Raw genomic sequence first — 27,087 nt, forward strand, 5'->3', positions numbered from 1 at the left:
TTAAGCCCTGACGATGAGGGAAGTATTATCGGAATGCTGTTTTTATGAAAGACGTCGCGAATCTTGCCATATTTACAGCATTTCCTACTACTAAAAAGAACTTTAAGGAGAACTCGGGTGAGAGACCGCTCACCGGAGCATGGGACTTTATTTAACATTATATTTTGCTGGTCATTTATAGTGTTTGTCTCGTGCTTTCTGGGAGTGGTACTCAATGAGTGTATGTTTCAGGGAAGAATGTGTTTTCTTTATGGTTTGGTTGGTTAAAAGTTAATGGCGTGTACAGTGAGTACCTGCGTAGTGTTACGTTTGGACTGCTGTGAGCCGCGTGGAGTATTTTCTGGTGTCGTGAGTGGCGTGTGAGTCGAAAGTGTCGTATTATTGTGCACCTACAGGGTGGTGTGCATTTATGGCTTGTTGTTTTTTTGGGTCAGGAGGGCCCTGTACAGTTTATTATAGGAAGAGTTGTTCTTAGAATCTGTATACATGGATTCCATGTGTGGTTGAGTGTTGGGAGTTATAAACTTATATACTCCTATTTTAAAGATGTGTACCCTGTCTCTTTTGTGGTTTTGGGATTATGATTGTATCCCAGTTATGGTTCACGGGGAGAGCTGTACCCCGTTACGTTGTAGAGTTTGTTCTTAAAATTTAAGGGTGGTGAGTACCCCATTAGGGAATTGGGGGCGGAGCAATGGTTGCTCCAGGGTGCAGTTCATGGGGAGAATTGTACCCCGTTGAGTGCCTCAATTTGGAAGTTGGGGACGGAGCAATAGCTACTCCAAGGTGTAGTTCACGGGGAGGGTTGTACCCCGTTACGGAGCTAAGTGGTCTCCATTAATTTTTTTCGTCTAATTTAGTTTGTGTTTGTGTTTCCCAAGGAAAGGGGATGGGACTTGGGACTAGTTGTGTTTGGGATGTGTTGTCGTTGACTTGTGTTTGTAACTGTTTAGGATGTGTTTGTTCTCCATCTGTGGAATGGATGCTATGTGTACTTTCATATGGATGTGTACACACATGCTAATTTTATCTATTGTATTTCCACCTTGTTGATTTCCCTAAAGAAAGGAGATGTGTTGTATTTAGCCTGTCTTCTTTCTACCTCTGGGGATTTCATAGTCACTCACATGATGTCACCACTGGAACCTTGGGTGACATCATGGAGTGTTTGGGGCTTGACCTGGTGACAGCTGGCAGTTGGAACCAGGCAGGCTGAGTGGCAAGCTAGTCACTCCTGGTGGGTCTTCTTTGTAACTTGACTTAATATCCTGAAGACTTGAATAAAGTAACCTACATGATACCAGGCTCCAACTTCTATTTACAACAGTTACATTACCTCAAACCTCTAGTTTATATGCAATTAATTGTGTTTATATGTGATGAGATGGTCTCGCAATTTTTTTTTCTGTATCAAGAGCCATTTCATGTGTTATTTCGCAAATCATTCATGCTGATATAAAATGTGCATCTCCTTTTGAATGATTATACTTCTTGAATGCATACAGTACCTATACTCATTTCGTGCATTTTGCATACGCCATTTTTCAAAACAAACGAAATTATTTTTGGGGTGGTTCGGTATACACATGCACTGTTAGTTATGTTTACTTTTGCTTAGTTTAGTAAATATGTACATAAATTCGTGGAGTGGGTGTAGTGTGTTTATCTAGGTACCTATATTGATACTCCTATTTCTGACCCTTGTCCGGTTATTAATTCACTAGTGTCCATACAACGGCACAGAAACCCGTTTTCAGATTAGGTCATAGCGCATGCTGTCACATTAAGCAAGCACTATCCATCCAGCCCCCTAGAAAGCACACCAAGTTCTCAAAACAAATCAAACCTCCAGCAGACCTGGGAAATCCCCCGCAGCTATTGTTTTGATTTCGCTCGAGAACTCCTGCAAAGAATATAAGAACGACCAGTCCTTATGACATTCTTACTGACGTCCTTATGTCCATCCTTACGTCAAACACTGCACCTTTCAGGTATAAATATACCGACGCTGCCCTAAGCTAAGACACGGTGGTGACGAGATTGGAGCAGCGCTACTTGCCGAAGAGCCCAGCTGATGCAGAAAAGCCCACGGACGCTGCCCCTCCCTTTTGACGCGCTGAGAGAGACGCTGCCTTTTCTCCTGCCGAGAAATCCAGCCTCCGGCGTTTCCAGCCGCCCTCGCGGGTAACTGGGATATCGAGTCCTGAGACAGATACCAACCCTCCAGCCTTCTAAATCCCAGGTACTGAACTGACTAACCCCTTACAGAGAATTCTTGAGTCAGATTCTTGGCAAAACGAACTTAACTTAAACTGCTACTTATTTACTCCTGCCCAAGTATTAGGCTTAGGTCAGGTACACCGGGGTAGGCGTAGTTAGAAGCACCAGTTGAGAACGATTAGTCAATGTATATATGTATGCATATCTTTTATCCATTTTAAGTGTCATATGGCTAAGAAACCATATAAATGCTTTTACAGTATTATTTTATAATTGTTTTTACTGTATGCACTTTACTTAACTATAAGTATTGCAATAATAGCGATTCATTTCTCTTGTATGAGAAAAGAGACTGATCAATAAATAACATCTTTTTATTGAAGCACGCCCATCTCTTATTTCTCTACAAACTGGTGAAACTAAGAATGCACTTACTGACTGAGTAAAATAGTTGTCTTTTGTTTTCACACGACTCTAGAGATATACTCTTGATTAGGGGAGAGCAAAGTTGTCATGTTCTATGGTTGTCAGAAACGAAATCCCTTCTTGTCTATCCAGGGAGGTTAAACTCCTCCTTGCCTATTCGAGAACGTTTCTAGTGAACTCTGAGCTAGCTGGCACACATAACTTTAAGTCTAATATCGTCAGTAGAAGACCTAGTTAACCACAGTCCTACGTCTATACTATTGAAGATATTATTCCAATGCGCAGAGCCTATTGGGATAATAGGAACTACACTACAATTCATCGTCCCTCATGCTCGGCTTCAAATGCGTCAATTACAGGAATTCCTAGCACGGCAGTGGTACCAAGCTCAAGGACAAATAAAAGACCTAGTGTTGGTAGACAGCCGCACTTACAACTCTCTGCAGTGGTGGAACCCACAACACCTTTCCATGGGGCGATTGTTCCAAGAGCCAGTTCCACAAGTAGTATTAACAGCGGACGCATCACTGACAGGTTGGGCAGCCCATCTCCTTCATTACACAGTACAAGGTCTCTGGACAGCCAAACAAAAGACACTACATATAAACCACTTAGAGTTACTAGCAGTATTTCTAGCAATGAAAGCCTTTCAGAGATACTTGCGCAACAAGGCTGTGTTTATCCGGACAGACAACATGACAGCCATGTGTTACATCCAAAAGCAAGGAGGGACACACTCTCTGCAACTATCTCACCTAGCACAGAGCATATGGAAGTGGGCAATTCCACAAAACATTTACCTCCTGGCAGAACACCTCCCAGGAATAGACAATCAGATAGCAGATCTACTAAGCCGACACAGTCAACAGATACACGAATGGGAGATTCACCCTCAAGTTCTCCAACCATTCTTCCAAAAGTGGGGACATCCAGAAATAGATCTGTTTGCCACAAATGAAAACTCAAAATGTCCGTCCTTTGCCGCCAGGTTCCCACACCCGTTGTTACAAGGCAATGCGATATGGATGAACTGGCCAGGCAGATTTGCGTACGCTTTTCCACCAACCCCACTGATTCCATTAGTGGCACGGAAACTAAGGCAACAGTCACTCACAATGATCCTGGTTGCTCCCACATTGGCAAGACAGCCATGGTACACGACGCTCCTAGAACTCTCAGTAGTTCCTCACCAAAGACTGCACCTTTCGCCACAATTTCTAACACAGAACCGTGGAGAAATCAGGCACCCAGATCCCAATCAGATGAACCTAGCGATCTGGCTCCTGAGGTCTTAGAGTTCGGATATCTTAACTTGCCTCCAGACTGCATGAACATTATCAAGGAAGCAAGGCGTCCCACTACCAGAGCATGCTACACAGCTAAATGGAAAAGATTTGTAATTTATTGTAATAACTAAATCAATCCATTAGATGCCTCTATCCAAAACGTAATCCATTACCTGCTACATCTTCAAAGATGTAACCTAGCATACTCATCCATAAGGCTACACCTGGCTGCTATAGCAGCATATCTGCAAAACAGACAACATGTGTCCCTATTCAGAATACCCCCTATCAAAGCTTTTATGGAAGGACTTAAAAGTATTATCCCTCCAAGGCATCCACCTTCTCCAGTCTGGAACTTAAACGTAGTACTTACCAGACTCATGGGACCTCCCTTCGAACCACTTCATTCATGTGAACTACAGTTATTAACATGGAAGGTGGCATTTTTAATTGCCATTACCTCCCTCAGGCGAGTGAGTTAGCTCCAGGCACAACGTGGAGTGGTGTGGCTCACTGGTTAGAGGCGGCAGACCCGGAAGCAGAGGACGGCCCGGGACCAGGGTAAATTCCCGACGCGGCAGGGTCGTGGACCAGGGTCAGCGGAATCGATAATTCTCGCTTCGGTACCTACTCTAAACTGGGATCACACTCGGCAACTCTGGGCATTAGCTTGCTTCATCTCCACAACGGCCCCCCACATACACCGGGGATGCCTGGTTTCACCTTGGAGATACCCAGCAGGGATCATCTCACAGGGAAAGCCAGGATGGGTTCCCCAGTGGTCTACAGCGCTTGGACGCCCCATTGCTGGTGTAGCCATGAGCTTTAAAAGACAACCTAACATAACACTAACCTTTCAGGAACCTTTCTTGCAAATACACCATAATAAATTAGTGCTTCGTACAAACCCTAAATTTATGGCAAAAGTTATCTCCACTTTCCACATCAATCAGTCCATAGAATTGCGGGTTTTCGTTCAAAACCCGCAATCCGTGTCTGAAAGAGCTTTACACACACTAGAAGTTAAAAGAGCTATGCTATATTACATTGACAGAACAAAATCATTCAGAAAGACAAAGCAACTATTTGTTGCTTTTTCACCACAACATACAGGCAATCCCATTTCCAAGACAGGAATAGCTAGCTGGATAGTTAAATGCATTCAAATATGCTATCAAAAGGCAAAGCGCACTTTAACAGTTCCCCCAAGAGCCCACTCAACGCACAAAATGTGGGCATCCATGGCTTTCCTAGGAAATATTCCCTTAGAAGACATATGTAGGGTAGCTACATGGTCTACCATACACACTTTCACTAAACACTACTGTGTTGACGTGCAAGCTAAGCAACAAGCTGCTGTAGGCCAGGCTGTCCTTAAAACTCTTTTTCAAACCTCTACAGCTGATACAGGCGACAACCGCTAGAGGAGAAACTGCTATACAGTCTATGCTAAGATATAAATTCAGCAGCCCACATGCCTCGAACGGAAAATGCTTCTTACCAGTATGCATCTGTTCTTGGCATGTAGGGCTGCTGACATTCATATCGCGCACCCTCCTCCCCGGTGCCTGTCACAGCTGCAGGGTTATCTTTTTACATACATTTACATGGTCATCTATCACTTTCCTATACTCCATCTTTGCCACAATGGCGAAAAACAATCTGAAGATGGAGAAGATGCCCATGCGCACTGTAGTCCAGGGGAGGAGTCACCTATCTCGTGATACTTCGAAGACTCTTCCAAGACAACAAGGTGCAAACATCCGGACCCAACACTAGGCTCGATCTATGCCAAGATATGAATGTCAGCAGCCCTACATGCCAAGAACAGATGCATACTGGTAAGTAACATTTTCCTTTAATTATTTTGAACTGATTATTGCATCATTTGCTGCGGTGGGGCGAGCCTTGTGCTCAGTCAGCTACCCCGCCCTTGGAAGCAAGCGCTTATCACCCCGCTTTTAAAGAAACCCACGCTAAACCCAGAATGTTTGTCCAATTTCCGCCCCATATCACTCCTGCCTTTCCCGGTGAAGGTGCTTGAACGCTGGGTTAGTAAATGACTCTCAACCCACCTCGAGCAGCACCACATTCTGGACGAATTCCAATTTGGTTTTCGTCCAGCCCACGGCACTGAAACTGCTGTGCTCACTGCCATGGAGGAGCTTCGAATGCGCGCAGACAGGGGCCAAGCTGTGGCCCTGATTTTATTAGACCTGTCTGCCGCATTCGACACTGTTAATCATGGGATACTGCTCCAGCGGTTGAGAGAGGCAGGGATCGATGGCTCAGCCCTGATTTGGTTTCACTCCTACCTCAGCGAAAGAAAACAAGCTGTATCCCTTCCCCCCTTCCAATCGGTCCTTTCCCCTGTCCCGCACGGTGTTCCCCAGGGCTCCTCTATTAGCCCGATTCTTTTTAATGTCTACTTGAAACCATTGGTCATGCTAATTAAATCACATAACATGACCACAGTAAACTATGCGGACGACACCCAGCTCCTCTTCTCTTGGGAAGGCCAAGATTCCATCCCCTTGCAAGCCTTCCATGACTGTCTAAGAGACACTGCGAGCTGGTTGCACCAGAACTCCCTCCAGTTCAATGCCTCGAAAACCGAGGTATTGTTCTGTCCCGCGAGTCGGATACCCCGCCCTCTGCCCGCTGAGTTCTGGCCCCCGGAAAATTCCAACAACCCGCCACCTGTCACCAATGTCCGCAACTTGGGCGTCATGCTAAATCACCAACTGAGCATGGAAACGCAGGTCTCAAGAACAGTCGCCACCTGCTCTGGCCTTATGCGCTCACTGCGCAAGATCTTGCCTTTGCTACCTTCTTCCGCCAGAGCATTAGTAGTCAGGTGCACTATTCTCAGTCGCCTTGACTACTGTAACGGCCTGCTGCTTGAATCTCCCGCGACTTTACTGGACAGACTCCAACGAGTTCAGTCAGCAGCAGCCAAACTGGCTCTCGGCTGGACCAGGAGATCCTCGGCCACGGCTGCACTGGCCGAGCTGCACTGGTTGCCCTTGAAGCAACGCATTGCCTTCAAGGCCCTCTGCCTGGTCTTTAAGGCACTACATGGTGCAGGACCCAGACCTCTTCAACGTCTGTTCTCTTGGTATACCCCCACCAGAACACTCAGGTCTACAACTGCCTGCCTGGCGAGAGTGCCCAGATATAAGAAGGCTAGGATGGGGGGAAGATCGTTCAGAGTAGCTGCTGCCAAGTTGTGGAACAGTCTGCCTGTCGACATTCGTCAAATCCCTCACCTTCTCCCCTTCAGGAAACTAATCAAAACATGGCTCTTTCCTTCACCCCTCTAAACAGGTTAGTCATAATCCATCCCCCCCCCCCCGTCAATAAACCCCAGGAGTAGCTAACAGCGCCAGGATACCTGCCAGGTGACAGTCGCGCTCTATAAATGTTTTAAATAAATAATAAATAAAAATGCTAGTCCGGGAGAATTGAGGAAACTGGGCTCACCGTTGGGAGCCATTAGCCAAGTCCCAGTTCATCTGGACCTTTGGTTATCTGCCCATCTAAGCCCCATACCAAATTTCCCTAACGGGAAAACGTGTTTAGCCACCACACTTTGTGACTGCTGAAACTGTGTTTAGATGAGACACTCTTTGACATGTACTCCAACACAAGTCTCTATGACCATTCTCAAATGATTGAGGCACCCATAGTATACGCCCCTAGATGAGGCATACATTGACTGACACTCTCAGATGAGAGTGAGACTGACGTGCAACCCAGATGACACTTATCGACACTCATGGTTTACCCTCTGGAGAAACCCCTGTTTTTGTGCATCTTCTGCTGATCTTACCCACTTTATTTAGAGAGGTTACCTATCCGTCTCATGCCTTCCAACACCGCTGACTCAACTACTTCCAGTCTTCAACCCTGCCTTGCTCCTATGTAAAATAATAGGTTTAAAAAAATCAAAACATTTACAGTTCTTCTCTTGCTTAGTAACTTTTATTATTTATCCATCAGGTGCCAAAGCTGTGTGATCAGAATACATTTGACAACCAGAATCGAGCCACAGACAATATAGGGGGAAAGAAACAAGTATCCTACAGGACAGATATCGTTGGTGGGGTACCCATCATTACAGCTACACAGGTGAGTGCTAGATTGGACACTGAAGGATTGTAGGGTTCAAGATCTTACTCAGGCACTCAAGAATATTGGATTGATGAAAGGTATCCTTAACATCATTGATACATTGCTTTCAGCACACAAAGGTGAGTGTTGGGTTAGGTTTCGTTTTCATTGCATCATTATTTTCATTTTAAGTACAATCATGTATATCCCGTCATAGAAAAGAGCGAAGCCCTTACGTTCAAATTATAATAAATACATAATTATGGTGATGAGAGTTCTCTTCTAAATTGCCAGTTTGGGGATTGTTATTTTTGTGCTGTACGTATCACAAGTGGAGGAAGGAAGCTGGTAAAATCTAATGTTGCAGATCCTCCATTGAAAGAGGCATGTCCATCCTTAGGAGAATGAAAAATATGTTGTGAGAAATTGGAAAGTTTACAGGCTTATCAAAGAAGCATGTTGGAGGTTTTGCATATCTTCATAAGCCTTGTTAACTAATACATACTGGGTTGAAACCTCACTGGATGCTAGTGCTGTCTCTGTGGTGCTTAAGGACTTCAGCACATGTCTGCATCTGAATTCCAGTGCTGTCCTGTTCCATCATCACATGCTTAATTTCAGGCTCGGCCACGAGTACATTCCCATAGTCTGAAAAGTGAAATAAATCTTATTATATAGATATTGTGAAAGAAAAGACATTTCCAGCAAGCAATGCTGTTGAAGCAGGAAACCTCTAGGATGAAAATGAAGGCACCTCAGATGGCTGGGCCCAGAGAAGTAATGTTATCTAAGTTGGGTCTCGGTAAAAAGATAAGAAGGTTAGGTGTATTTCCCTGCTTGATAACTCCTGTTTTGACCTCGAGGGTAACCCTCCCCAAAGGGGTGGGGGACACTCCTTAACATGCTAACTATGGATACATAATGATAGCAGTAGTACACCCAGGACAGCAATGTAGAAATCCAGTTACGTTTGTTTGTGACTACTTCAACTTAGCCTTACTTCACACAGGTTTCTTCAGCCAATGCTGCCCACGGGGTAAAACCCAGATTACACTCCTGTTGTGGAGTGTACAAATTTTGTATTGCTTCAGACTGATCAATCATGATTCCAAAGTGTTTTTGAAGGGCCTTGTGCGAGGTGACATACTACATCTCTGGTATGCCACTGGTTATTTCCATTTCAGTAGCAATCTAAGAACAGAAGTAAGAAATAAGCTAGATGTGTATGTAATCGTTTCAACCAATTCATAAAGAATTGAGCACCCAAAACCTCACAAATGTATGTTCTCCTGTTAAACTTCCTTGACCACATCTCTATTCATTCAGTTGATTTTTCTGCCATTTCCATTCTAGCAAGAGCTGGATGAATATGCCGAAGATGGTGAAAGAAATAACTTGAAATGTTCCCAAACTCAGGCTGCATGCTTGGCAACCCGGCAGCTATCAAATGGCTCTGTGATCAAAGCGGGATACTGTGTGAAACAAGGAGCGTTGGTAAGTGACCTTTCGGCGAACGGTTAGTCTTGAATGGGAGATGGGCAGGCACATAAGGCTTTAAAATATATGCCCTAAATGTATGGTGATCTGAATTTTAACCATTCCTGTAAGTTCAAGGACCTTTAAAGCTGCAACTGGAGAGTAGTAGAGGGAAATAATCAGAAGCTTGGTTGTACTGTTTGAGGATAGCTTGCATGTTTGGTTTATGAAAGGAGAGCTGGTTTGTCTGCCCTTTTTTCATTTATGCACATATGGGTGGGAAAACCATAGTGATGAAGGCTGGATGTACTGGCACACAAGCCTTCAGTCCCCCCCACTTTATCAGTTGCTTTTTGTCTCTTGTAATTAGCATTGTGTGGCCAGCAAAATCTTCTCATAAGTGTCCTTTATTTTTCTCAGTTCTGATCTGATCCTGAAGTGTGTTCTTCTCCTAGCTGAGGACTGACTCACTGTAGTCCTCCAAGTGTATACACAACTCAGGTTTCTTTGAAAATAGGTCTAATTTCTGATACAGACTTCTAACCACAGAGTTGTCACTTTGTGAATACCCTGGGCACTAGACTGGACCCAGAGAATTTTCGATAGCAATTCCCTTGCACATTGGTAGGTGTTATTGTGTGACTCCGTGTTGGATATGTGCCTTCCTGGATGAGACGTCGGCACTATAGCTGCACCACCTTTGCATTCTGTTGATTCCTTTTCCCTCCAAGTCTGCCCGGAGTGTTTCTGTGAATTGCAAACCAATTTTAATCTTGCTCCTGATGCCCGGGTCTTTGGCAATGCCACAACTTCTCCATGAGCTGAGAGTGACCATGGACCAGATTTTTGGTATCCGTCTGGATCCCCCTGGCAGTCCTGGGGCCCTAAGAATCAGAGGTGACCTAAAGCTGTATTACCTCCAGCGGATCTGAGCCGACTGTGGCACTCTACCTTGCCCTGAGGCCAGCCCTTTGCTCTAGCTTGGCTCTTCCGACTCTGGCCCCAGTGCAATGTTCAACATAACAGGGTCACAAACAATACATCTGTACTCCCATTTTAACTCTGAGGCACGATTTGATCACAATCATGCTGATGATGACAATTCTAACAATGAGCACTTTTTCTTGATTTACAAGATGACAAGTGGCCTAGATACTTCTCCAAATGTTAGCCTTTCCTCCCCAAATCCAGCCATGGCAACTGAGGAACTTGCCTTCTTTGCAAATGTGATAAAAACAGCAGCAGAAGTAGTAGACTTCACCTTATACACAGCAGAGTTCAAACCAAATGTCCTGCCTAAGATGCTTAATCCAGGAAAGATGAGCCAAGAACCTCTGAAGCATCCCACTGGGAAGCTTAGTGGTACGGGTTTTCGTAAGTAGGATTATCCAAAATGCTTCTTTAACTTCCCCCAACTACCCTCGGATAGGATGTCCAAACGCATGGGAATGTTTGCTACATTTCATTTCCTAGCCTTGTCCTTCGGTCAGTCAACATCAGCTGCTTCCTGAGAGGTAGTCACATGTGTTGTGAGATCATAACGGACATCTTGCCAGCTATCCTGGTGGACATTTGTACAACCCTACAAGCTCTTATGTGACACAGGACGTCCTGGCCATAGACAAGGTGCCGGCATCCGATATCTGGACTGGCTGTTTCAACTTTTATTTCCTTGTGCTGATAAGATGGAGGCCTCCGTTTTATCCTTGATCTTTGCCCTCTGAACTTTCGCTCTGGAAGGGCAAGTTCAAAATACCCACCCCTGGCACAAGTTCTGTCTGCCCTGGATCCAGGAGACTAGAAGGAGAGGCATTTGATCGGCAGGATGCCTCTTGTCTCATCTCTGTCCTGCAATTCCACAGACATTACCTATGGTTTCAGTTAGGTGAAGAGCACTTTCAGTTCTTTGTGCAACATTCGTGAACTACCTCCAGACAAAGTCTGACTTGTTGACAAACTCTGACTTTTCCATCAACATCTAGAAGTCACATATGACTTCTTTACAATGACCCCCATTCAACTGAGCCATCCTGTGTACTGTGCTCTTCAGAGCATTTTACTTGCCTCAGTCTGTCCAGGACATTTGGAATATGATCCCTGTGTTTCAACCCATGACCTCGGTCTCAGTTAAAGCTCTGAGGCTTCCTGTTTTCCTGTCTTCTGCTTATGGACCATGAAAGGTAGCACGTACAGGCCTGCAGTGGGATCTGAAGTCTCTGTAGGATCAGCGCCAAAGGAACTTGTCAGAGGCCATCCAGGTTATTGTATTGTATTGTATTTCATATTTATAAAGCGTGCTGTAACCCTACGGGCATCCTGGCGCTGCGGTACAGATACTCCAACATCACACTTCCACGCTCACTGGTTGCTAGTCTTGGCCTGTACTCTAGGGAAAAGCCAAGTTTTACCTTTGCCCCTGAACTTCATCAGATCCTGCATCTGTCTTAGCTCAACTGGCAGACTATTCCAGAGGCGTGCTGCCGCTTAGCTAAAGGTTCTTCCGCCAGATTTAACATTCTTAATCTTGGGTATATTCACCAGATTAGTTGAGGAAGACCGAAGGCTCCGTGTGGGATTATACCAGTTGAACTTTGACTGCAGCCGTATTGGTCCCATCCCATGCAGTGCCTTGAAGACGATGCACAGTGACTTAAATTTAATCCTCTGGAGTATCGGAAGCCAGTGCAGCTCCTACAATGCCATGGTTGTGGATGATCGTCGTGGTCTAGATAGGGCGAACTTAGCTGCAACCGTCTGTCCTCTCTGGAGTCTCCCAATCAGGTACCTAGGGGTTTCCAGCAGTAGCGCATTTCCATAGTCAAGTCGACTCAGAATAACGCTCCTTACTACGTTTGCTCGCAGAATCTTCTGAAGAACCCTGATAAGCGAAAAACAGCTTACCACTATTTTATTAACTTGGGTTTCAAGGTTCAGTTTATCATTAAAACTGACCCCAAGATTGGGTACCATCGTGACAGATAGCAAAAGTATCTCTGTGGGAATGGGCCAAAAACCTGAAGGGAGAGAACAGGCGATTTTACCTTCTGCTCAGCAGAGTATCTCAGTTTTTTCACAATTAGATTGTAAGGAGTTGTTTTTCATCCAGTGCACCGTTTCTAACATACAGGCATGACGTTTTTCCAGCGAGACCGCTTGGTTTCCCTCCAGTGATACAATGAGCTGTGTATCGCCAGCATAGTTTACCAAGCTGGCCCCATAAGACTTAAAAATCGAGATCAGGGGGCTCATATAGGTGTTAAATAGTATTGGGCTGATCGCAGAGCCCTGGGGGGACCTCATGCCTAATCTCCGTAAAGTCCGAACAATAAGGGGGGAGGGTCACAGCCTGTTGTCTGGTTGTCAGATATGATCGAAACCAATCCAGTGCTCCACCTCCCACCCCTACTGTTTCCAGCCTGGTCATGAGAGCTGTGTGGTTGACCGTATTGAATGCGGCAGACAGGTCCAGTAAGATCAAAATAGCTGGTTGTCCTCTGTCTGCCCGCATTCGAAGGTCTTCCAAAACGGTAACCAGAGCTGTCTCTGTCCCATGACCTGGGCGAAACCCAAACTGGACATCCTCCAGCTTGTTTTTACACTTCAAAAACTGGGAGAGTGCCCTGCTGACCAAACGTTCTATGATCTTTACTGGATATGGGAGTAGGGATATGGGTCTGTAATTTGTTGGGCATGCTGGATCAAGTGTAGGTCATTTCAACAAGGGTGTAATTATTGCTTGTTTCCAGCTTGCCGGGACCTGTCCACTGCTCAGTGATTGATTGCACAGCTATCAAAGTATTGGAAGCAATTCACCTCCCAGCTCCTTCCAAATTTTAGGAGGGAGGGGGTCCAAAGGGGAGTCTGAAGAAACTCCTGAGGCTATCGTATTAAACTCCTCCTCAGAGGGAAGCTCAAAATTATCCAAATAGACCACCTGATCCTCCGGCTCAGCCCCTCTTTCCCAGCTCTTTTGCTTACCCGTAGAAGGTTGGCCATCTATCTCGCCGGATATACCCATTTCGTCAATTTCCAACCCTTCTATGTTTTTCCTTTTTTGTCATCAAAGAATGTAGCTAGGCTATTACATAGCTCTTGACTAGGTGGGATGCTATTATTAGTGCATTCGGGACTAGCAATGTCCTCCATAATTTTAAAAATAGCCCTAGTGCTGTTAGGCGCCAGGTGTTGAAGGAGACCTCAAAAGATCTGCAGTGGTGGCTGCTCGAGTGCAATTAGCCCAGCGACAGAACCCCCTACCTACTTCACCCAGAGTTGATGATGGTGATGGATGCCTCAATGCTGGGTCGGGTCATATGGGAGAGGTGGAGATCAGGGGACTCTGGTCTCAAAGAGATCAGAGGGCTCTGTTTTAGGGCAGAAACTCACTTCCACATTTGCTGGCTGGATTTGCAAACAATTCACTTGGCACTGAAGGCATTCCTTCCTTCCATGAAAGGAGGAATTGGTACAGGTTCTCATGGACAGCATGTCCAACCTGGGTTCATGGGTACTTTGCCAGAAGTGCCTACGTCTCTGTAAGTGACTGAATGCTCAGAGTACTTCCTTGATCACACATCACCTGGTAAGATCTTTATATGCCGGGGAGAACGAACTCCGCTGGAATTGCCTAGCAGATCATGAATTGCAGCTACACTCCAAGGTGGCACGGGTATCTTTCAACAATGGGGAGAACCCTGCCTCGATCCGACCCCCACAGCAGAGAAAGTGCAGTGTCCACATTTTTGCATCTTGGAGTTCCTAATGCAGTTCTCACTGGCAGATGCTTTTCGCCGAGATTTTGTCTCAGGACTACTGTGTGCCTCCCTGCCCAGAATGCTGAGTTAGATCAGGCAAGACCGGGACCAAGTCATCCTAGTGGCACAGCACTGAATGAGGAGAGTATCCTGAACTTCTGCCCATGAGCATTTTTCCTCCGATCCGGCTGCTCCTTCTAGAGGACTGCCTGTGGCAATTGCAATGCCGGGTTCTGCATCCAACCATGCACAACCTAAACCTCCATATGAGGAGATTAAACAGCGACAGTTGATGTCTTTCCATCTTTGTTCCTAAGTGGTTGGTGTCATTCTGGCAGCCAGGCGCCCATCCATGAAAACTGTATTGGCAGGACACTGGGAGAAGTTTGCTGTCTGGTGTTCCTCCCTTGACATTCAAACTTTACAAACAAAGTTGTCTAACATCCTATTGTTTTGCCATTCCTTATCCCAGTATGGCATTGATGTGGCAACAGTTGAGCATTACCTTTCCTCCTTCTTGCCAGATCAGCCGTCCCTTTTCAGATCACCTGTTGTGATGCGTCTCTTAAAGGGACTGATCCACTTGTAGTGGCCAGCAACGCTTGTGATGCTGCACTGGGACCTAATTTGGTTCTCACCTACTTGATGTGCACTCCTTTTGAACCTATTTACTGTCCACACCGATTGTGATGCCGCAGTAGGACCTTCATTTGATTCCCACCTACTTGATGTGCTCTCCCTTTTAACTGATATAAAGCTGCTCTCTACGTCTTTTGGCTATAAAAAAAGTGTTCCTCATCATCCACATTTTAGCATCTTGGAGTTCCTAATGCAGTTCTCACTGGCAGATGCTTTTCGCCTAGATTTTGTCTCAGGACTCCTGTGTGCCTCCCTACCCAGAATGCTGAGTTAGATCAGGCAAGACTGGGACCAAGTCATCCTAGTGGCACAGCACTGAATGAGGAGAGTATCCTGAAATTCTGCCCATGAGCATTTTTCCTCCAATCCGGCTGCTCCTTCAAGAGGACTACCTGTGGCAATTGCAATGCCGGGTTCTGCATCCAACCATGCACAACCTAAACCTCCATATGAGGAGATTAAACAGCGACAGTTGATATCTTTCTATCTTTTTTCCTAAGTGGTTTGTGTCATTCTGGCAGCCAGGTGCCCATCCATGAAAACTGTATAGGCAGGACACTGGGAGAAGTTTGCTGTCTGGTGTTCCTCCCTTGAAATTCAAACTTTACAAAGTTGTCTAACATCCTATTGTTTTGCCATTCCTTATCCCAGTATGGCATTGATGTGGCAACAGTTGAGTGTTACCTTTCCTCCTTTTTGCCAGCTCAGCGTCCCTTTTCATATCACCTGTTGTGATGCGTCTCTTAAAGGGACTGATCCACTTGTAGTGGCCAGCACCGTTTGTGATGCCGCAGTGGGACCTAATTTGGTTCTCACCTACTTGATGTGCACACCTTTTGAACCTATTTACTGTCCACACCAATTGTGATGCCGCAGTAGGACCTTCATTTGATTCTCACCTACTTGATGTGCTCTTCCTTTTAACTGATATAAAGCTGCTCTCTATGTCTTTTGGCCATAAAAAAAGTGTTCCACATCGTCCTTGCACTTGCCCGGCTAGTGAGTGACCCAGAGGCCTTGTCAAAGCAACAGCCATATACATCCTTCTTTCCAGACAAGCAGTTTCTCTGGACAAAAGTGAAATTCCTGCCAAAGGTATTGATGTCCTTACTCGTGGGCAATATCCATCACCATGCTTGCTTTTTAGGCTATGTGTCACCCCTCTAAGGTGGAAGAACGTCTCTTTCGTTAGGATCCGTAGAGAGCCCCCATTTTCTATATTGATTAGGGCCAGAAACCATCATTTGAATGATCAACTTTTTGTGGCCTTCTCTGGAGCAAAAAAGGGGGTAAAAGTGAAAAAAAAAACTTCTTACCGATGGACTGCTGTATGCATTAAGATGTGCTATTGTCTAGCTAAAAAGTAGCGCCCAGAAGGCTTGCATGCTCACTGCACTAGAGTGAAGACTACTCCCACTGAGCTGGTTTGCCAGTTTTGTATATCTACCAGGTTGTTACGTGGGCTGCTCCTATGCTTTCATAAAGCACTGCTGCTTGGAGAGCGAGGTCTGGCAGGACGAGCACTTTCACCAATCTGTCATGCAAGATTTCCTGGTCTCACCCACCGCCTCAGGAAGTACTCCTTTTATATATATTCTTACTCTAAAGAGGTGGTCTCAATCAGAAGAACAAGTATCTTAGCTTTGGTAACGCCTTTTCTGGTTGAGATTCTATCTAACTGCAGATTTCTCAGCAACCTACCCTCCTCCCAGTTCTGTGGAATAGACCCAAATAACCATTAAGAAGATCTCAATCTAGAGATCTGCACGCTGGCATTTGCTCATTACTATGAGCTTTGTGTCTTATGGTGCAGACAGAGATCAGAAAGAAACTGATTTCATGGAAAGAAGATGGTGCCGATATTGTTACCCCGATATCACGTCTGGGTTGGGACGTATCCAACTTGGAGTCACATGATGCCACCTTCCAATGCGCTAGGGAATTGCTATTGAAAAATTCTCCTGATCCAGTCCGATTCCTGGGGATAGTCACAAGTTGAGAAATCTGCAGTTCGATAGTCTCTAGCACAAAAGATGTTACCGAAGGTAAGCTCCCCCCACCACAGGTCTGCATACCTCAAACACCGCCTCTCCTTCTACACTCCTACCAGACATCTCTGCTCCACCTAAGTGCCCCTGTCCACCACCCCACAGATCCGCAGGATCACGGATGGAGGAAGATCCTTCTGGTACCTCACTGCGAAGAACTCCTTGCTCCTGCACCTCAGGCAATCACCATCCTCCTGCAATTCAGGAAGCACCTCAAGACCTGGCTCTTTAACCGAAGCGCAGATCCAACCCACCCCTCCCACGCTCAGCGCCTTGAGACCCTTACGGTTGAGCAGTCACGCTTTATAAGAAACTTGAATGATTAATTTAGTTGGCAGAGGTGGGCACACCTCCTATTCTAGGTTTTCTCGCCGTTTTTCCCATTCAAGTAGGGAGGTGTAAACCGGTAGCTGCCAACTGCTGCTAGCAGCAGAGGTTGGGGGTCACATTACAAAGGCGGCAGGCCTTTGAGGCTTCCACTCCGTGTACTGGCTCTTCTTGGGGAGGTGTGCCACTTCTGCCTGCCCAGGGTTTGCATTGTTTCTGGTCCCAGAGAGCAGAGGCTCTCCATCCAGGGAGCCAGAAACATGGATGTGGGTGACAGACTGCCTAGAGCCAGTCAGTGCCCACATCAGGGTCGGAAGGTATTCAGAGGGCCCCTCTGAGGTGCCCTCTGAGTACATGTTTTAATAAATCTCACTCTGACATCAGTGGGGATTTATTACAAGGATCTGTTTGGTACCAAACACTCCTGGTTTCAGTGAAGCCATAATGGTGCTTAGGAACTTGAGTTGTCGAGTTTGCAGCCCTTGTACTCCTTATGGCTTCCCGGCACTTTCAATACTTAAGAATCAATCAATCAGGGTTGCTAAAGTGCAGCTACTCACCCGCGAGGGTCTCATGGAGCTGGAAGCAGATCTTTTGAGTGCTGGGGTTCTCAGAAGAGCCAGGTCTTGAGGTCCTTCGTGAAATAGGGCAGTGTGGGGGCTTGCCACATGTGGAAATGAAGGTTGTTCCAGGCCTTGCCTGCGAGGTAGGAGAAGTATCTTCCTCATGTGTGGTCTTGTAGATGCGTGGAACGGTGGCCAGAGAGAGGTCGGCTGATCGGAGGTGCCTTTTGGGTGTGTGGAAGGAGAGGCAGTTGTTCAGGTACACTGGTCTAGTGTTGTGAAGGGACTTGTATGCGTGGGTGAGGAGTTTTATGGTTATTCTTATTTCAACTGGGAGCCAGTGGAGATTGCAGAGGTGTTGGGTGATGCGGCTGGGGATGTTGAGGATCAGTCTAGCTGCGAAGAAGTTTCTAGTTAATTCTGGCGTAGAGAGCGTTGCCATAGTCCGGTCTGCTACTGATGAGAGCATGCATGACAGTTTTTCTGAGATCCATCGGTATGTCTTTCGAAGCATGCAGAGGGTGTTGAAGCAGGTTAATGATATGGCGTTGAGCTGGCGGTTCATTGTGAGCAGTGAGTCTAGTATGATTCTGAGATTTCGTGCATGGTCTGTCGAGGTGGAGGGATTTCTGAGGGCGGGAGGGGCCACCTGGAGTCACCCCATGCGGAGGGGGTGGAGCCAAGGATAAGGACTTCTGTTTTCTAGTAGTTGAGTTTCAGGCAGCTGTTTTTCATCCAGGTGGCGACGGCTTTCATCCCTTCTTGGAATTTGTGTCTGGTGATGTTGGGTTTGTTGGTGAGGTAGAGGAAAAGCTGGGTGTCTTCGGCCTAAGAGACGATATTGAGCCTGTGGTTCCTGGCAATGGTTGCGAGGGGGGCCATGTAGATGTTGAAGAGGGTAGAGCTGAGGAAGGGACCCTGGGACACTCCACAGTTGGTCTCTGTTGGTTCCGAGAGGCAAGGCGGGAGTCTGACTCGCTGAGTTTTGCAGGTAAGGAATGAGCATATCCAGTTGAAGGCCTTGTCGTGGATGCTGGTGTCGTGGAGTCTGGTGGCTAGGGTGTGGTAGGAGACAGTGCCAAAGGCAGCCTAGAGGTTCAGGAGGATGAGCGCTGCCGTTTTGCCCTGGTCCAGGAGGAAGAGGATGTTGGTGGTGGCGTCTAGGGTGGTCTCTGTGCTGTGGTTGCTGCAAAATCCTGATTAGGAGATGTTCAGGACTGCAACTAAAGCAGACATTGTTAGCCTACAGGCTGCATTGTAAACCAATAGCATAGAAAATGAAAGCATTTTGATACAAACCTGGCACCGTGCTTTTAAGGCAGCCATGACCTCTAGCTTCCCATCATGCCGCAGGGGTGACAGTTCAGTCAGTTGTTCTTTCCGGCTCCTTCAGTAAGGACCCTGGATTCACAACCCTTCCTTTTTTGACTTTGTCAAAAAATATCTGATATTTTTGAAGATTTTGTGCTTTCACTCAGCGTCTTTTTACCTTAGAGTGAGAGTGAAACCTTTTTTGAGTTCCAGAGAAGGTTTATTTCTGTCAGAAATGCCTTATTTGAACCTTGCCCTGCCTGTGGTAAGAAGGCTAGATCAGAGACACACCCTGTGTGTATCCTCTGCCTCCCTGATTCGAACTCTTCTGCCACCTGTCATCATTGCAAGACGTTGTCGAGAAGGGCCATCAAAGACAGGGAGTGAATTCGACTTTATGGCCTCTCTGAAAGATGTAGGTCTCCAGTGAGGCAGCAGAAAAAGAGAACTTGGTGGACGTCGAGAGGCAAGGCCCCGACCTGTTCTTCATCGACGTCTGGATCAATGTCGAAGCTGCCGACGGCGAAGAAATCATCGTCGAAGACTACGGTGTTGCCGGCTCATCATTCTTCTAAGAAATTGACAACGCGCTCAACCTTGATGAAGATAAAGGAACCTCCCTTGTTGTCAACCAGGCGACGATCAACTCCGAGGAGCAAGTCTCCGTGGACGCTGGCTAGGCGATCGATGTCGAGACGCAGCACTCCGTTGTCGCCACGTCAACGGCGTCGAGGCAAAGGTCTCCATCGAGGTCTGTCCGAAGATCTTCGAGGTCGAGGTGCAAGACTCCATTGCCGATGTCGAGACAGAAGTCTCCGTCAAAGTCACTCCAAAGATTTTTGACGTCGAGGCGCAACACTACATCGCGGACGTCGAGGTCAGTGCAAAGATCTTTGGCGTCGAGGCAGAAATCTCCGTCGACGGCAGCATAATGCCGGTCGACGTTGAGACACCGGTCTTCAGAGCAGCAGCGGCTGATGTCGAAACATGGTACTCCGTCGGTGTCAATTAGACGTTCGACATCGAGAGGCCGGTCGACTGCAAGATTGAGTCCTCCGTCCAAAAGGAGAAACTCAATGTCAAGGCAGGCGTCTCCGTCGCCGAAAAGGCAGGAGACGTTGAGAAGGCAGTCTGTTTAAAGACGTTCCAGCTCAACATCGAGACACCAGTCCAAAGAGGCCTCACTTCCGGTAAGCCTGTCCACGTCACCGACGTCGAGAACAGATTCTCCCCGGTCTCACAGAGGCTCAACTTCAAGATCTCCAGAGTTTGTGATCTCGACGTCCAGCAGTCCAGTGTGCAGGGGACACTAAGATTTGCCGACCAGGCCTGCACAGAAACAAAGAACTCTCCTCCTCCACATTCTCCTGAGGGTCGAGAAGGGCTTCACCAAGATGGAACAGACTCTTGCATCACTGGGCCACAACTCCAGCCACAAGGCCACAGCATTACTCGAGCCCCTCTTCACAGGTCTCCGTTGGCTCGACCGGTACAGGCTTTGGATAGAGAGCGTACTCCATCAAGAACCAGGGATCATAGTCGCACTCCTGTGCACTCTCACAGAAGGAGATCTAGATCTAGATCCAGGAAACAGGAGGAGAAGGCACAGATCTCCAACACCTTCCTCCTCTTCCACACACGTCACACAGACTATTCACCTACTCTGACAGCCCGCCATCGAGGGTCTCTCCAGTGGATGACGTTGGCACTTTTCAAGATGGGCTTGGCAGAGCGACGGCGAAACTAAACATCCCTATGCTGACTCAACAGAGTTTGTCCTCTGTTATCTTTGAGACTTTACACCAAAGGGCAGCATCTAGACCTCTGCTACCATTGGTACCAGGCTTCTTAGAACCAGTCATGGACATTTTCCTTATGCTGGTGACACTCAAGACCGCGCCGGCTAGGATTTTGAAGAAGTATCGTTCACCGGAAGAGGACGGGCTTTTCCTTAAATCTGACCCCCCCACCAGATTCTGTGATAATCGCTGCAGCAAAAAAGAATCATGCTGTTGCTTCCTCCTCTACTGTTCCACCAGATAAGGAGAGTAAGACACAGGATTCGTAGGGAAGAAAGGTATGTGGCACATCAGCCTCTATGATGAAGGTATCGAGTGCATCAGCTCTCTTGGGCTGGTACGACAGGTCTCTGTGGGACTCCCTGCAAATATTCACGGAAAAGTTACCACAAGAAGATCACAAGGACTTTGATGAGATCTTGCATGAAGGCAGCTTGGTGGCTAACCAAGTTATCAGCGCTGCAGCTGATGGAGCTACTCTTTCGGCTCATGCCTATAAGCATGGGATATGCGCTAGAAGAACCTCCTGGCTCCGTCCACATCACTCAAACCAGAGGCACAGTCTTGGATCCTAAATCTTCCCTTTTCCAGCTCATCTTTGTTCGGGGCACATACAGATGAAGAAATGTCCCGCATGAAGACTGAGCTAGACACACTAAAGGCCGTGGGTCTAGAGAAGATAAGAGTTCCGCAGGCCTTATAATCAGCGTTCCACCCAACAGAGGGTTCAAACCCCTCATTGGCAGAAAAAACAGGATCAGCAAGGACAACAAAGGTCTCCATATCAATGCAAGCGTTCCTCCAGAGGAAGAGGAAACCAGCGTCAGGCTAACACCGCCACCAAGATGCAGGCCAAACAATGAGTGACCACTTCAGCCGTCGCCGTTCAACACTCTAATGGGTGGAAGTATTGCAAATAATTTCAAAGAGTGGCGAGCTATCACAAACAAGTGTGTGTTAGCTACGCTGCAGAATGGGTACTCTACTTTTTCGACGCCATCCTAGGTCAATCCCTCCAGGTTCAATTATCGTGTCACCAGATGAAGATATTGCAGAGCGAAGTTGCCACCCTTCTGTGAAAATCAGCCATCAACAAGTTGCCAATATCTCAGAGGGAGAGGGGTCTATTCAAGATACTTCTTAGTAAAGAAGAAGGGTCGAAAAGCAAAATACAGACCCATTCTGGATCTGCAAACACTCAACAAATCAATCAGAAAGGAGAAATTTTGCATGTTGCCTCTCCATCTGATATATCCACATCTCAGGCAGGGAGATTGGATGTGTTCGCTGGATCTACAAGATGAATACTTTCACGTTTCGGTCAGTCATCATCAGAGACAGTACCTGAGATTCCTGATGGGGTCTTCTCACTACCAGTTCAAAGTACTACCCTTCGGGTTGAAGTCAGCTCCCCGAGTGTTCACGAAGTGTATGGCAGTGGTACGCCGCAGAGGCATCTTCGTGTACCCGTACCTGGACGACTGGCTGTTGAAGGGTCCCTCCCCCCACAGTGTAAGGAGTCATTTCGTGCAATGCCTAGAGTTTTTTCACCGGTTGGGCCTTCATGTAAACTTCAACAAATGGACTTCACGACCCACACAGAGAATCCATTATCTAGGAGCTCTGCTAGAGTCCGAGGTAGGAAAAGTGTTTCCTTCGCGGGAGAGACAGTTTTCCATCATACAGAAATGCAAACTTGTTCTGGTCAACAGAATGCTGTTGGTTCGTCGGATTGCCTCCCCGTTTGGGTTGATGGCATCCTGCATCTTCCTGGTCCCCAATGCCAGGCTGCGAATGCAGCCTCTTCAGCAGGATCTGGAGGACAAGTTGGACCAGCAAACAGCTCGCTGGGACTACAAAATAAGTCTCTCAAACGCAGCATGAGCATCCATCCCATGGTGGATGAAGAAGGAGAATATGAAAGTAGGGATACCTTTTCATCAAGCACCGCCCTCTCAAACACTGATCAGCGGTCATATCACATAAACATGCTGGAGCTGAGAGCAGCTCACCTGGTCCTCAAAGCTTCCCTACCTTCGATTCAGGCAAGTTCAATCTTAGTACAGGTGGACAATATCACCTCCATGTACTACCTGAACCAACAGGGGGGAACTCGCTCACGCACACTGTCTCAGGAAGCTCAAACTCTCTGGCATTGGCTCCTGGCACAGGAGGCTGCCGTGCAGTCCGGACCTGCTGTCCAAGATGAACGGGAGGATTCATCATCCCAACCTTCACTTTCTGAACTTGGCACCTGAGGTCCTCCAGTATGGCCATTTAGGACTGCCACAAGACTGCATGTCCATCTTTAAAGAAGAAAGAAGGCCGTCCACTAGACACTCATATGCTTGCAAGTGAAACGTTTTTATATGTGGTGCGTTCAAAAGAATTGTAACCCAACCAAAGGACAGAAATAGGTCATTCTACCATACCTGCTTTACCTGGCAAAAGCAGGCTTGAAGTTTCCTTCCATTAAGGTGCACTTAGCAGCTGTCACTGCATATAGGCGCTCTCCTTCTCAGCCTTCTTTCTTTCAGTTAGAGGTTGTAAAGACTTCTTACAGGGTCTGAAAAATGTCTACCCTCCGCTCTGGCCTCCTTCACCACCCTGGGATCTAAACCTGGTGCTATAAAAGTTGATGGGTCCACCTTTCGAACCTATCCACAAAGCAACCTTGCAACACCTCACTTTGAAGGCGGCTTTCTTGGTAGCGATCACGTCAGCTCGCAGAGTGAGCGAAAAAAAGGCCCTCTGCTCTAAGGAACCTTATACTGTTTTCTATCTTAATAGGGTCCTATTGAGGACTCATCCCTGTTTCCTCCCAAAGGTGTTGTCAGATTTCCATGTGAATCAGACCATCTCTCCGCCCACGCCCACCTTTTTCCCTAATCCCTCCAGTCCAGCTGAGAGGGCTTTACACTCTCTGGACCTAAAAAGAGTTATAAAATTCTATCTAGATAGGTCCAAGTCAATGAGAAAATCTGATCAACTATTTGTTAACTATGGGTCGATCAGAATGGGTTTTCCAGCTTCAAAGCGGTCCATCACCAGATGGATAGTTTCATGCATCAAGTTAGCTTCTCAATTAGCGCAAAGGCCCCTCGGGCCTACTCCCAAGGCGCATTCCACGAGAGGAAAAGCAGCTACGACTGCTTTTCTTCATAACATGCCTATCTCTGAAATCTGTTAGGCGGCAACTTGGACTTCCGTCCATACATTTACGAGACACTATTGTCTAGATTCAGACACCAGGGCAGACACTCAAGTAGGCCAGGCCTACTTGAAGAATCTGGTCAGCAGCTAATGACGGCTGTTGTATGTTGGGTAATTCACTCTCATTTGCCTGCAGGTGGAAGAAGAAGGGCCTGCTATTCTATTCAGTGCTTATGACTATTGATGAGGATCCCCTGGAAGAGAAAGATAAGTTACTTACCTGTAATCCTAGTTCTCTTCTAGGGGTATCCTCATCAAAGTGATAAGCAACCCACCTGCCTTCCCAGGCAAATGGAATTTCCTTCATTGTTAAACGATATTTTTGCACCGTGATCTTCAGGGTTACGCAAAGAACAACTGACCTAACTGTCACCCCTGAGGCATGATGGGAAGCTAGTGGTCATGGCTGCCTTCAAGGCACGGTGCCAGTTTTGTATGAAAATGCTTTCATTTTCTATGCTATTGGTTTACAATGCAGCCTTAGGCTAACAATGTCTGCTTTAGTTGCAGTTTTCTTCAAGAGGTTTACTCATTAAAAACAGAGTTTAAGTGCTCCTTGCCCTCTTGTGTTTTTATATATACATATATTATGTATTCTGCAAAAGCAGTTTATGCGTTTATTACATTGTTTAGCCTCCTAGATAGTGCTGATGACTTTGATAAGAATACTACTGGAAGAGAACTAGGATTACAGGTAAGTAGTTTATCCTTGTCGTAGATCATCCTAATCTTGAGGTGGAAGAAGGTGTTGAGTCTGTTGCAGAGGTCTTGGAAGGGATGGAAGTCTGTTTCGCTGCAGGGTTTGGCGAATTCCTTGATGATGGAAAGGAGTTCTTTGGTATTGTGAGAGTTGGTGAGGAGTCTGTCTTGGGGGGATTTCTTCCCTGTAGATTTGATGAGATGGTGGTGTGCATTGGTGGTTGCTCTCTAGGCGGCGCGTGTTTCTGGGATTTTGTTGTTCCTCCATGTCTTTTTGAGTCGTCGCAGGAGCGTTTGGATTCTTGGAGTGCAGCGGTGATCAGCTTGCTTTCTTGATGTGTCTTCCTGTGGCTTGCTTGAAGGGGTTGATTATGATGGCGCAGTTTGTGACCAGCGGTGGAGGTTGCGTACTGCGGTGTTAGCGTCCGGCGTAATCTGTGGTGGGGTGCTGATGAGCGCGGAGGTGAGCTGGTCTTTGGTGACTTTGTTCAAGCTTCTACGGTGAGGCAGTGGATGTGCTTTTGAAAGGTGGGTTTTTTGAAGGAGAAGTGGAAGCAGTGGTGATCTGTCCAGAGGAGTTTCATGGTGTGGCTGTATTAGACGCTGTGTCCCTCTGCGAAGATGGGGTCAAGTGTCTATCTTGCTTTGTGCATGGGTACAGTGACCAGTTGCTTCAGTCCTATGTTGGGAAGGTTCTGTAGGACGGAGCTGGTGTTTGGTTCATCTTGGTTGTCCAGGTGGAAGTTTAGCTCTCTGAGTAGGATGTAGCCCGTGGAGGCAAGGGTGTGGGGTGCGATGAGGTCGGTGATGGCGTTCGTGAAGGGAGCACAGGCCGGGTGGCCTATAGAGGAGGGTTCCTCGGAGAGTCGTTTTGAGTGTTGGTCTGGATCTGGAAGTGTAGGCGCTCCATGAGGGTTGTTGTGTCATTCGGGGTGGTGATCATCATGCCGAGGGTGCTTTTGTGAACAATGGCGGTGTCTCCTCCTGGGTGGTCGTTGTGCAGTATCATGTAACTGTCGGTAATGGCGTTGGCGATGTCGGTTGCAGAGTTGGCGTTGGTCCAGGTTTCTGTGAGGAAGGCGACATTGGCAACGTAGGTTGAGGAGGATGAAGTTGAGAGGTTTGTGAGCGGTGTGGTCCGGAAGGCTGGGGGCTGCTGCTGGGGTATGGAAGGTGCAGCAGCAGTGTAGACAAGAGAGAGGGCCTTGGGTGGTGTTCAGCATCGAGAGTTGGCAGTTGTTGCTTCGACCGGGGTTGAGAGTGTGGAGTGTGCTGGTGTCGTGGCGGCAGTGGGTCGGAGGACTAGGGTCCCTGGCGCTGGTCGAGTCACAGACGAGCTTGCCTTTGGCGCACCAGTGGCACTGCCGAACAGCGGTCACCATTAAGTAGGGATCGGGGGGGCGGATCAGCTGGGAGGTGCAAAGGACACAGTGGAGTGGTCACTAGGGCAGTAGCGGCGGAAACCGCAAGAGTAAGAGAAAAGAGGACGCAGAGGAAAGAGGCAGAGAGGGAGAGGAAAGGTAAAAAAATAAGAGAAAACGAGGAAAGAGGCAGGGGAGGTAGAACAGCAGAGTGCTCTTCCACTGGGCCACCAGGGATGAGGTGCAGGCAGGATCCTGTGGGTGGAGGAGGGCCTCAAACACCCTGCAACAGAGAGCTCTGGGCTCAAGGAGCAGAACTCTGTGGTGGAGATGCCCTGGGGGAAAGCAGTTGTACTGACAAGTACTAAAGAATAGACTTAAGTACTGTAGGAGCATATCTACTCGTGCAATATGCTCTCATCTGTTGTCCGTGGTCTCGCACTTCTTTCCGCTCAGCAGCAGCCGTTAAGTAGGGATCGAGGATATGGTGGGTCACCTGGGAGGTGGGAAAGACACAATGGAGGGGGCTGGGGTCACTGGAAAGAATCAGTGGGGGGGAAAGCATGGGGAACACAAACAGTAAAATAAAAAAAGAGAAAGGAAGAGACAAGAGGGCACAGAGGAAAGAGGCAGAAAAGGAAAGGTCAACAAATAATACATAAACAAGAGGCAAGAGAGGTAGAACAGCAGATGAGCAGAGTGCTCTCCCACTGGACCATCCGGGATGAGGCGCAGGCAGGAGCCTGTGTGTGGAGGAGGGCTCAAACACCCTGCAACGGAGAGCTCTGGGCTCAAGGAGCAGAACTCCGTGGTGGAGATGCCCTGGGGAAAGCAGTTGTACTGACCAGTACT

General features: G+C 47.2%; 1 protein-coding gene across 4 annotated transcripts in view; it reads left to right on the forward strand.

The window, feature by feature from the left end:
- PLEKHA1 (pleckstrin homology domain containing A1) overlaps positions 1-27,087 on the forward strand; it is a 486,448-nt gene that overhangs the window by 219,331 nt on the left and 240,030 nt on the right. For all 4 annotated transcript variants that reach the window (XM_078643947.1, XM_078643949.1, XM_078643950.1 and 1 more), the window contains exons 6-7: positions 7,935-8,063; positions 9,399-9,539. In XM_078643947.1, the coding sequence (XP_078500073.1) occupies positions 7,935-8,063; positions 9,399-9,539 (270 nt within the window). The remainder of the gene's footprint in view (positions 1-7,934; positions 8,064-9,398; positions 9,540-27,087) is intronic.

Source organism: Lissotriton helveticus, chromosome 5_1, assembly GCF_964261635.1.
Source record: "Lissotriton helveticus chromosome 5_1, aLisHel1.1, whole genome shotgun sequence".
NCBI lineage: Eukaryota > Metazoa > Chordata > Amphibia > Caudata > Salamandridae > Lissotriton > Lissotriton helveticus.